Below are 12,887 nucleotides of genomic sequence, written 5' to 3'. Positions count from 1 at the left end.
TTTGTGTAAGAGCTGGTCCCAAACCAACTGAAGCACAAAGCCCCAAGGAAATTGCCTAATTCCTTAGTGCTCACTTAAAATGGAGCATTGTTGTGGAAGGAATTTGCAGCCAGCTCTCATCTTTATTGGTAGTAATAGCAAGTGTTGTTCATTTGCATCCTAATCCCCTTCTTCCTCCTGCTGGCCGAGGACCATGAGCCAGAGGCAGCTGCTGTCATGGATGTGTCTTCATGAGGGCACCATCCCTATTTATATGGCAGCTGAAATCAGGGAAACCTTGTAAAACACACTTGTTCCTCAAGATTTCACTTGCCTCCTTTCATTTTTTTACATGGAAGCTTCTAGAGGTGGCGAATCTTCCTGTTTTCCCCACGAACTCAACCTCACCTGTCAAATGCCTCTCCATCACCTGCAAAGCTGTTTCAGCTTCTTTAAAGAAGTTTCCCCATTTCTGTATTTTCCCCTTAGCAGGCTGTCTGCCTCCATGACGCTATCAAGGATGCTGCCTACATGGGGCAAGTTAACACTGTTTTTTCCCCTGTCCTCAGAGCCCCTCCGATTCCTTCCAGCATCTGTCACCATTGTGGTCCAGCAGCAGACAACCTCAGGCTGAATAAGAAAACACTGAATGGGGACTGGTGTGTCAATCCAGAGAGATTTTATCCAAGTTGCTGACAACCTCAGTTTGCTAACCCAATTGACCTTGTGCTCCCTTTAATATATAAGGCAGCATTCCTCTGCTGTCCCAGCCTACCACGCTGCTCCTGGCCACGTTATGAGTGTACCACCACCCATCATCCGTCGTGGTTTCCCATTATGTCAGGAGAAATAGTATATCCTCATCTGCAGGTCTTCCCTTTATCCTCTAGCAGCGGACAAGAAGATGGTAGCTGCCCACCACTGCCTCTGTTATACCTTTCCAAGGCCAATCCTTTTCCCCCTTGCCCCTCGGCCTTTCCCACCTATGGGTTTTCTCACCTCTCTTTAAGGCTGGCCTATGCCACTTTGCAGTACATGGCTGCCCCCAAATCCATGGGGCAGGGGATGTGGTAGGGGGTGTTCCAGCTGGCCATGGGTCTGCTGGGGTCCCTCCCCAAAAAAATTCAGAGAAAATCAGACCCTGTGAGTAATAAAAAAAAAAAACCCACACAAAAATTTGGTATTTTTGAGAGATGTGTGGCCAGGGGCTGTTCTGGGGCTTGGTTGTTTCAGCAGGTCCTTTGCCCCACAAACCAGACAAAAAAGCATATTTTTCCCCGAAAAAACAGAGGAAAGAGAGAACAGCCTGTAACAAGGTAGGATGTGTTTGTGTGGGTCTACACATCTCCCTCATCCCAAAGGCCCCTCTTTCCCCCAGGGACTACAAGATTGGCACCAAGTCTGTGTTTAGGAGAGAAAAAATAAAGAGAATTTATTTCCTTTCCTTTATTTCCTGATGCTTCATGGAAAGCCAAGGGGGTACGAATGCGTGTGATCCACAACTGGATGTTGCTGTTAGTGAAAGGGTTTTATTTTTATGAAAAAATAGAAAATTTTGTATCTTACACTACAAAAAAACCCAAACATGTACACAAACAAAATGCACAGAAAGTATCCAAGGAGGGAGAAGGGGGGAGGAATAAATACAGCAATGCTACAGTCTCCTATAAGTTAAAACACTGATGCAAGGAGCTGAGACAGATGCTGTGGCTCTGGCAGCACTGGATGCACCAGCTCCTGCCCTACCTGCCCTAAGGAATTATGATAAAGGATTGGAAACTGAGTGTTAATTTTAAGAGTGCTACTGACGTATTTTACATATGCTTTAACAACTAATTTCAAGTTCACAGTAGTCCAAGGAGTCACACTTTCTTGACCACTGGGACTTTCTACATTATATTCAACACTGAATAGAGAAAAAAAAAAATTTACCTTCATTTTTTGTTCTTCTGGTCACAAACATATAAGAAAATTTAAACTGATTTTTTTGCCTTTTAGATCAGTCTTCCTTTTTAACGCTCAGGTAGTTTTTCCAAGTGGTAGCTCCACAATGAAAAGGCATCAATCTACACAAGCCATTCTTGGGGACACTTCCTTCTCCCAAAATGAAAAACTGTATCTAAAAGAGCCATTTTACCTCCAAGATCTTTTAAAATACCTTTCTCGCAACTATCAGCAAAATATACTGCAAAAAAAAGAATTTGTTGGCTCAGCTGCAGCAGTAGCAAGCTGGAAAAGCAAAGTGCTTGGACTTACCATAGGAAGGAAATTCACCTGCAGCCCTTTCCAAGAGCATAACCAGCAAAATGTTACTGTCATCTTGTTCTGCTGCACCCCAATACCTATGATCATGCCCAACATATGGAGTACTTGTACTTCTTGGATGGGAACTGAAAACCTCCATTGTCTCTGGAATCACTCATGAATATAGAAGCTGTAACTTTTAGACACTACTCATTAAAACACCATTTTGTTTTACTTTTGGCTCCAAGACAAAGTCTATTATATAGATGTATTTTAATTGGGATTTGAAGAATGAGTCCCAGTCATATACCTTGCAAAAACAGCTCTTGAAATAAATAGAAAAGGTTATTTATTTATTTATTGGAGGAAGCGAGAAGAGGTGCCCTATTTACAAATGCAGTCTGGCTTAAGAACAGTTTTGTTTTCCACTGGTTCCTCATTTTGAAGGTTATTTCAGCATCTGGTATACATCCCAGTCATACAAATGATTGAAAGGGGATTTTGCTGTTAAAAGCCCAGGAAAAAAGACCAAACCCAACTCCTCCCACAGAGCCAACAGGTAAGGAATGAGATGATGGGCAGAAAGTGCTGCATATTTGCTAATAGCATCTTGGTGCTGCCAATGGATGCAGGCAAATAAACGATTCCCCATGATGAAATGAGTTGTTTCTGTCTTCCCACAGGTTATTTTCCCAAGCGTTGCAGACAGGGAGGCACAAATAATCCCAAGACTGTTCTGCTGACAGCTCTAATAATCTTATTTATTATATGACAAATCTCTTTTCCGTGCTGAAATTGTTATGTCTTGATACCCCCTTCCTCTTTTGTCGTCTGGTGGCTGCTAAAATGAAACAACAGGATGAGAAATCACACCATCAAGATTTGTTAGACCTTGCCATGGGTCCTCTCCCTCTTATTTCTCCCAATTGCTGAGCAACTCAGCAGTAGCTTGCAGAGGAGGAGGAGACCATTTCAGAACAGGCAAATATTGCCTAAAGAAGCCCTGCTAAAAGCAAGCAAAGCCCTGCTGCCAAGAAAAAACCACACTCAGCTCTCTTTTCCTAGACATTTTCCTTTTCTTTAGAAAACGTTCTTTGTATCAAATCTTATCCAAAGGCTTGGGGGAAATGGAAGAAAGACTTTGAAACAGCTGAAGGTGTCTTGCAACTCCTGCTTCTGCAAGACATGAAGGACACAGGCCTCTTTTCGGCACTGTATGAGCTTCTTGGGCTCTGTTCTGCAGCACTGGGGACAAAGGGAGCTACAGCAACTCACTACATTGATGTTATTGCCAAGGAAGGATGCCACAGGATGCTACCCAACATCTAAGGAAGCAATACATCTACAGAAACAGCAAAAACTTCGCATCCGTTGAGCTGCTTTAAAATTTTTACCAAAGTCTTCACAAAATAAAAGCCCAACTTATGAAAATGAAATTAATCTAATCTACAATAAAAGGAGAAGGACAGCCTCAAACTGTCTCTTGATGTGATTCCCGAGGGATCGAGTTGCCCTCAGGTCCCTCTGAAAATAGCAGCCATGGGCATTAATGGACACATTGAACCTCAGCTACAACCTAGTGCTGACCTGAGCCATGCTAGCCCCAGACGAATGGGATCTCCTTGCCCTCAGGATGCCATCACTGTGACCATGTTGGGCTGCTCTGCTCTTACCTCCCCTCTGTGCTCTGCCCCAAAATGACCAGGTCCATAGCCAAACCGAAAATGCATGGAGAGACAACCTGGGACAACACAGCTCCAAAAATAATCCCACCTCCACTGTGGAAGAAATATTACAAAATCTCCATGCTGGATTAACACGGGTTCCTTTTGACACTGCGATCCAGGACTTAACCCCCATCATGAGTAGAAGAACAGCAAAATTTCCTTCCTTCCAGCTAAAGCCATCTCATGCTTTCTCTCCTGGGCTCTGGGAACAGAGGTGATGGCTGCACTGGGTGACAGCTACTGGTCTAAAATGCTGGTATAGAGGCAATCCCACATTATCTTTGGCCAGGACACAGGAAAATTGATGTCATGTTGTTGCTGGAGGCCACCAAAAACCAGAACTTTTCTTCTGGATGTTCCCAGCCCATGGTGGGAAGGAAGAGGGGGGGCAACATCTTTTATTTAAGCAGACTCCTTCTACCTCACATACGCAGTCAAAACTTCTGAAGGTGTTATATGTTGCTCAAATGAAACAGCAGCAAAAATACAAAGCATAGGGATAACACAAAAGGGAGACAAAACAAAGTGAAAGAGGGGAAAAAAAGGAAAAAAACAAGGAAAAAGCCCCAGTCTTGTACCTGATGCGTAGCAAACTGTACAGTATATACATCTTCATCACATATTATCCTCCTTGAAGAGCAAACAAAAAGAACTTGGTAACACAGAGGAAAGAAAAAAAAAATATACACCCTGTATTGTATTTGCCATGGAGCAAGCAACATGTTTATATGCTAGTCTCTATAACTTAATGCTGTGTAACAGCATTTTTTCTTTAAATTTACAAAACAAAATATCTATTGAGAAATAATCTAATATTGCTCTTCAATACACTTCTGTAGACTTGAAGTTAAACTTCAGCAAACTGCAGCTATTGGGAGCCCATGAATGGCTACAAAAATCCTCTGCTCAAGTCAGTCCTTGGAAGTATTACCATGTGCTGCTGTAATTCAGTATATAAAGGTGCTATATATATATACATATATATATATGTACCTCCCATGTACAACAGTGTGTGGTGGGGAGGCTTGTTGTTATCACCACTGAAGCTTAAGAGACTGGTTAACCTCACATACAGCAGATTTGTTTCCATGTTCCATGCATCTTACATTGACTTCATGAAAATGAGGACACAAACAGGAAGAAAAGGAAAACTTTAGTCAAACACTGCTTTAGAAACGCTGCATCAGAAGCCAATGTCCTTCAGGTATAGGAACCACTGAATTTCCCTTTTTATCTTTTCTTGAGTTTTTTTTAGTCAAAATAAATCTCAGGGTTAGTGTACAAAGTGCAGGACCGACCCACTTGAGGAAGCAACTTTAGAACCGAGTTACAATGGCACCATCCCATTCACCAACTGGACCTTCATTTCTTGAAGGCTGTTCATTATCTTCTTCTGGTGACCAACAAGTGTCACTCCCAGGCGTCTCAAATCCCTGTGGGAGAAAGCAGACGTTGGTTCCATGGACCTCTCAGGCACACGCTGCCGCACACACCACGCTCTGCATACGCTGAGGCTGCTGCCAGCGCCTACCCGTCACCATTGGCAGCTCCCGAAGCCAAGTTTAGTTGGCAAGTTTTATTTTCCCCATTTGTAAAAAATTTTTTTTATGGCTGACAGCATCTCAGAGAGGTGATGTGATTTGAACAAGATCACCTCACTGTCCAAGGAGAAAGGCTGGACAGCAAAGTGTCAGCATCATCTTTGGCCAAGGATTCTGCTAGGCGTGAAAAGTCCTATTTCCAAGAGAAAAGCCACGTAAGAAAGCCTGTGTTGCAGTTTCCTCTTCTCATGGGAGAGGTTAGTATTTGATCTCAGATACGAGCAGTAAGAAGTGAGGTCAATCCATGGTTCCTTTCTCTTCAGATAAGGCAAAGCCAAAGAAAAAAAAATGGCAAAAGCTTCAAGCATGGCCACCAGCCTGATGACCCCCTAAAGTCAACAGGAATTGGCAAAAGCTCCCTTCTGGGTTTTTGCAAATCTTTCCATAAACCCACATTTCGTTTTTTTGCTTTAGGTGAATTCTATAAGCCAAAGGCATTTGTGTTGAGTCTGCCTACTGGGCTGCCATCGCAGGAAAGCTGTAAAATAAGCTAGATTATGTAAAATGCAGAATCAGAAGGAAAGTTTCTTTTCTCATGAACTCAGCCCTCTAAAATTTAGGTGTACAGTTGAAGGCAATCACCACGATTCACGTGAATGGTGTGAAAGAGGCACCTCCAGGGGACAATTTATTCCATCCAAAGACAGGAGTGGGACAAGTTGTCTCCTAGAGATACTACAGCAGGACCTTGGGTAATTAGATTCAATGACACATCTAAAGCCAAATAAGGTCATCAGTTATGGCAGAGTATAATTGCATAGATTTCTTACTAGGTGGAAAAGTGTTAACAAAGAAATTGTAGGAATGAAAGCTCAGAAGAAACATCAAGACAATTGCGCGTGTGTTTCCAGCACAAGACACAGAAACTGCTAGAGAAGCAGTTTGACTTATAGGAGACATGGTGTTTTGTCTGAAGACTTCCAAAAGAGAAATATCAGCCCTTTGAAACATCCTTTACTCAGTCCAGTCTGGAAGTAGAAAGCAAAGTCAGGCCTTACTGTCCTGCCAATACACTCACAAATCCTAGACTGTTGACACGCTGTGGGCAAGTCTTTTAGGACAAAGCTCTCCACTGAAAGCCAATGAGACCTGACCTCCTTGAATATGCAGCTGTTTTTTGGAAACCATGCTGGCACATTCATGCAAAGTCTGGGGATCACCAGCAACACCTGGGAGCCCAACCATCCCCTGAGACGTATTGCAAATGTAGCCTACAGTTCATAGCACGGCTGTGTGCTGGACTGCAGGTGTACATGTGTAGTGGCCACCAAAATATTTTCACGCAACGCATGAGCTGCCCGTGGAGGCGTACCTCTCTCAGCAGCTTCACATTCTGGACAGAAACTCCTGTGCAAGAACAACCAACCATCCATATCCAAAAATTCACAGATGAACATTGCTTTGAATAAAAAGCAATCCTGAGTGAAGGCTAATACATTAACACATAAACTAGTTGAAGCCAAAAGCTAGATCTGTTGTTCTCCAAGGACTGTCATGTTCTCAGCCTTTTGATTTGGAAAATACCAGATTTTTTGCTTCAGGCTAAACATATAATTTCATTATTGTACCCTTTTTCAGCAGTGCATCTCAATGATGCAAAAGGAAATCACAATCTAAGGGGTGCGGAGCAAAGGAGGTCAATGAGACACATCAGCAGTGCTCCTTACCTGGCAGAGAAAAGGCTGCAGCACCTGTAAAAGGTCTCTACCTTCTCAGGGGGACATGCTTTCATTTCTGCCTCCACTGATTCATGAAACTAGTTCAACAAGCCATCTTAATAATGAAGGAAAATGAAGTAATGCTATTGTTACATGCAATTTATTTTATGTACACAGCACAGTTGGAAGTTCACACCAAAGATAAAAAAAAACCAACAAAAAACCCCAACAAACCCAAAAACCAACACAGTATAGGACCTGATTTTTAAAAGAGCCAACATCCATCTTCCCCCTGCTGAGTGCTGCTCTGCTGGCACTTTTTGAAAATTCAGCTTTCTTTTTCAGGTATCTAAAATGCAAGCTGAGCTCTTTTGAAAATCCAGTAGCATGTACCTCAGAGATGTATAATTTCTGATACTCTTGCATGTTGTGCCGAAAAAAATAGCCCGAAACCTTGAGAAAGGCATGTATGTCTTCACATTTCACACACAGCCCCATCAGTCTAATAAAAAACTGCCTACTCACTACAAAGCCTTTTTTCCCCCCCATATAGTTTCCCCTTAACTCAATATCCTTGAGGATTGCCTCATTGATTTACAAGAGGGAAAGAAGAAAGAAAGAGTTTCTGGTTTCAATCCATTAGCTGCTCACCAGGGGATCCAGTCTATTTTTTTTTGGAATATCAAATCCTCTCGAATGTGAAGCCACCAGCCAAAGGCATGGGGACTCCTCAGAGAGGCAAAAAACAGTACCATGGGGTCTTTCACCTCTGCACAGATGAACCAGAAGACAAAGCTCCTGAGCCAGATGCTCACCTAGTATAAAATCAGCAGCTTTATTCAAAAGCCACCTTGCGCATAGCAAAGACAACAACAAAACTTTCCAAAAACTGCCCAGAGAACATAGGAGCTTTAATTCCCATTTTTAAGCATGACTTACAGGACATTGCACCCTCCTGTGCATCCAGTGCTGAAGGACTTGAAGCAGCATAAGGCAGAAGTCAATTTTAAACAGAATTGGGTGAGCAAACCAGCTTGTTTGGGGACAAAAACCTCCCAGCAACTTCTGTACCAAAGGGCTGCAAAACAGCTGTTCTCAAGCTCCAGTCCAGAGCTGTCTGGCTCATGTTACTGCAGCCAAGTGGTAATTTCACTGGGCTCAGCTCTGCAGAGGGAGAAAAGGCACAGCTAAGACCCGTGGGCAAACAACACTTGTAATCAGGATACAGGCTGCACCTTGCTGTGGGAGTGACCCAATCCCTGGTGCTGGGTTTTGTGTGTGCTGCTGCAGCAGAGATACGTGTACCCCAGTGCTGTGTGGCCTCCCTGCTTCAAAATACTTGACCTCCCCAGCCATGAGACAACTTTTATTCTTATTTTAGGGAGAAAATCTCCCCTTTTCATTTCTTTCAGTCACACTGGGCTGAAAATGAAACCAAGCAGGAATTCGAATCCCTTGTCAACACGGTACTAAAAGGCTGATCTAAGGTGACCAAAAAGCGAAGGAAATAAAGGGGAAAATTGGTGTGGGCTCATCCCAAACAGCCTGTATACTGCTGCACGCATGCTGCTCTCTTACCACAGCCTTACACAGAAGTCCAGCTGCAACGTGACAGTGACAACACGGTATCCCCTTCCCTGCTATATCCTCCATTTGCACGGGTTGAATTCACAGTCTCCATGTTGTAAGAAATATATTTAAAACATTTTATTTACAAATAGAACTACTTGTACACCATGGACCAGTTTGCCAAACACAGTGTAGACTAGGACTGGATTTCCACATAAAACACAACCCCCTCACCAGCCAGTTAGTCATGCAAGAAAAAGGGACAGGTTCCTGAATGATCTCCATGGCTGGCAGCCATCAGCCTATCACAGATGTTTTGTATTTCATCTCCCATCCAGGCCAGATTTCACCACTCTTCTGAGCCTGGTATTACTACAATTGCTCATGCAGACTGGGACTACTCATGGAGTTAGTGAGTTGTCAGTTTGAATGGGGGGGAAACAAGAAGAACCTCAAAGACCTTCAGACGATGCTAAAGAGAGAGGAATCCACTTGCTAGGGACTATTGCATGAAATGAGGAACTTAAAAAAAATTGTTTTAAGAGTTCATCTGCTCTTATTCATAATTCCTGTTCTACTTGATTACAAGATGAGAATTTGTTCAGAAGCAGACACAGCATCACAATCTCAGGACTGAGATTTCAGGTTAAAAATAAGCATCTAGAGCAGGTGAACTCTTAAATGCTCTTCATTCAGTATAACATTTAATAAATAATTTATTTTATTTTAGAAGAAAAAATATATACAATGCAAAGCAACACAGCACATGTTATTACAAATATTCAGAGCTCTTCATCTAATAACAAACAACAGGGTGTCCTGAGATTCAGTGAGTACAGATCTTTCAAAAGGTGAAAATATGTAGTCCACATGGTTAGTAATTGGTCCAGTCAAGGATCAGACTGAAACTCATGTCATGGATCTATCTATTCTTGAGTATTGTCCTTGTAAAGTTATTCTTGCAGTGGATTGAAAGAGCTCCAGACACACTCAAAGTCACTAGGTGGTCCACAAGTTTAAAGAGCAGGTCTGGTCCACTGGAAAGGTTCCCTTCAAGTCTGATATCCAGTTGGAAAGAGGGGGTGGAGGGTGAGGCTCCACTTTTCACAAGGTGATTCATCCCTTTGCAAGAATTAGAGCTAAATGTAGAAATCACTCTTTGTTTGAACACATACATTTTCAGGTCTTTGCTTAAGCAGGCAGAGCTTAGGACTTGGGGTGATATTCATCAGTTTTTAATCTTTTGCTTTCAGAAATTTGTCACTAATACTACTCTTCCCTGAAATAAATGCACCAAACCGTTAGTCTGAAAGAATCAGGGTGGTAATCAGGATTTTGCTTTGCATGACAGGGGAGGGAGGATTAAAAAAAAAAAAAAGAAGCTGAACATCTACTATCTCAACCCTATCTCAACCACGTCCTGTAAAGAAGCCATAAGCTAGGCACCCCCACAGTCACCAGTCCTGTGAGCGTTTTGGCCAACCCCTCCTACAGCACCAGTAATTTTTTTTTTTTCAGTAGATTTTAAGAATTCTTTACATTCATTATATTTTTTTTCTCCTGCCTTTTCTGGCAGCAATTATTGAGTTCTCCTTTCTCCATCTAATTTCTAAATCTGTCTCCTACACAGTTTGAATTTGGTGAAGACCATTTTGGATGGTATTTGAAGGCAACTTCTTAAATTGTAAAGATTGTTTTACTGATGTCATTTGGGGAAAGCAAGCTTCTTTCAGATGTTCAGATCATCTTTTCACCTGATCCCCCCAAGTCCCAGCTCTGTAATATACAGAACAGTTGCCTGTATTAAAAATGACAAGGAACATTTAACCTGAATTCTCCTTCGCAGAGTACAAAATGTTTTGTTGTTCCCTTTTACAGGGAGAAAAAAATATTAAAACCTCCAGAAAACTAAAACCACCAGTATATCAACCTTTTAAGAACTTTGCTTATTCTGTTTATTTTCTGGGGAACCCATGAGAGTCTCAGCTGAGCGCATTAGGAGCCATTTTTCTCCCTTACTTTATTTTTTAAGGGCAACCTGCCAGTTTACATCAATCTGAGCATGTGGTTCAGGCCTTCAATATGTGACGCTTTCCCTCTTTAGCCACTATGATGGTTTCTCTTTTTTTTTTAATAGCTGAAAATCTGGTCTTTTGTCTTTTTTTCCTATATCTGAGAGGGATGAGAGAAGTTTTGATTTGGATGGCTAGTTGTCTTTTTAATTAGTCTTCCACTGTTTTCCCTAAAATAAACCTGAGTGGGGTCAAACCTTCTTGTTAAACCAGCACTGCAACACAAAGGTATGTGGGCTGAGAGAGAGAAGAACCAAGCAAGCATCTCTGCAAGCACCTCTGTCCACAGGTAGCTGGGGTGGGGACAGGGAATTTATTTACTGGCATGGATAACTAACTAGCTCGAATTAGTTTCAACCTTTTTTTCAGTTTCAACTAAAATGCAAGATGGATCCATGAAATGCTTCTTTTCGTTTTATAAAAACTCAAACAACCAAAATGCAGAAGCTCCCTAGGCTCCCAGGCATCAGCTTCTTTGCACCGCTCTGCTGCTGTAAAAGCCCAGAAGAAAGCTGAAGCTGAGCAGCTCAGACATGTTGTCTCCACTGGGGTGAGCAGGATGACACTTGTGCTATAGAGAACATACTGGGACCTGGTGAGGGGGCCTTAGAGGCGCTTTGCAGCTGGAGGTCAGAGCATCTCTGGCAACTATTATTTCATTGAAGACTTCAGACCAACTTGCCTTTCTGGCTAGAACTGTACAGATAATGGGTTCCTTGGTTCACTGCCAATTAGAACAACCATTTTGAAACACATTTTGGGGAGCCTGAAAAGATCTTGGGGGATATTTTTGAAATTTCTGGAATACCGAAGAGTAAACACAGGGAAATAGTTGAGTTTTAAAGTCAAATTAAGAGAAAATTTCATATCTGAAATTGAGGAATTGGGAGGTTAGGAATAGTTTTGTCAGCAGCATGGAAAGCTAAGACTGTATCAGCACAGAGGGATGGTAAGACTGTTTGAAGTTACATGACTAACTTCTAATTTGCTTTCAAAATTGCCCACTAACTTGGGCTTAAACTCAACACTTTCTCTGATCCAAACCAAAGCATTTCACTTCTGAGCATTTCATTTAGAGCTCTTGAAATTACATAAAATTCTAAAGAGGAACAAACTAGAAGCCTAGTTTTCTTTTCTGACATGGCTAATTCAGCTAAACAGCAATAAATACGTGATGTAACAACAATAAATCTGTGATGTGTTTTAGACAATCTGTATTTTCTACCAGAATTTGCTCTGGTTATAAGAATGAGGTGGTATAGTAGACGAGAATGCTCCTTTTCTCTTAAATTACTGCTTCATCCTATCCCTCTTCTTTCCATTCAACTACTAAGTATTGCTGCTGTGTGGGCATCCTGGGGATGGTCCTCTTCCTTGGTTAACATTTGTAGATTACCAATCTAAACTGTGCAGTCCTCAAAAGCCAAAGTAACACGGCATGTAATCGCAGGACTAGGCTGGGAAGCAACATGTAAGAATCTCAGGAACTCAAAAAAGGATCTAGGTAGAAATCCATGCACCCTGACTTCCCAGACAGTTGCTAGAGAGGATTTCATCCCTAGCTCAGGGTTTTCATGTAAACGCCTGAAGAAAGACTGGATGAGTCCAGGTGTAAGGGGCAAATTGATAACATGAGTGAAGCAAATAAAATCAGTGTGAGAGCAGATATGTTCCTGCACTCCCTCCATGTATGTAACGCGAAACTGAACTCCATAGAGATATCACCAACCTGCATCACAGGCAAAGGACCTCCTATGCTGTACAGTGAGCTCCACAGCAAGCCCTGTGGCAGACAGGAGGAAATGCTGCAGTTCTGTGGGGTGTGGGGATTTTTCTTGTTTTACTCTTAACCCTCGGCACCAATTCTGTATGTGCACTGGTAATTTGCATGTGGTGAGAGGAGACACAACCTTCTCCCAAGCAGCACAGAGCATAATTCTTCCCATTCTGCCCTAATGCCTGCAGTAAACTAAGCTCAAATTAACCCAGCTAGAAAGGCAGGCTTTGAAGCGAGTTTGAGAAAGCGGCAGGCAGTAG

At 42.3% G+C, this 12,887-nt stretch overlaps 1 protein-coding gene across 6 annotated transcripts in view; it reads right to left on the bottom strand.

The window, feature by feature from the left end:
* Window positions 1-5,195: 5,195 nt before the first annotated feature.
* EPHA5 (EPH receptor A5) overlaps window positions 5,196-12,887 on the bottom strand; it is a 200,407-nt gene continuing 192,715 nt past the window's right edge. For 4 of the 6 annotated variants that reach the window (XM_017805944.1, XM_017805949.1, XM_017805946.1 and 1 more), the window contains one exon: window positions 5,196-5,383. In XM_017805944.1, coding sequence (XP_017661433.1) covers window positions 5,278-5,383 — 106 coding nt within the window. In that variant the 3' untranslated portion in view covers window positions 5,196-5,277. Of the gene's footprint in view, window positions 5,384-7,409; window positions 9,901-12,887 lie in introns of those variants that run through there. The other 2 variants (XM_017805947.1, XM_017805948.1) reach the window with 1 other exon arrangement.

The sequence above is a fragment of the Lepidothrix coronata genome, unplaced genomic scaffold (assembly GCF_001604755.1).
Source record: "Lepidothrix coronata isolate B3197 unplaced genomic scaffold, Lepidothrix_coronata-1.0 Scaffold13, whole genome shotgun sequence".
NCBI lineage: Eukaryota > Metazoa > Chordata > Aves > Passeriformes > Pipridae > Lepidothrix > Lepidothrix coronata.
This window is presented reverse-complemented; position numbering and strand designations above follow the sequence as displayed.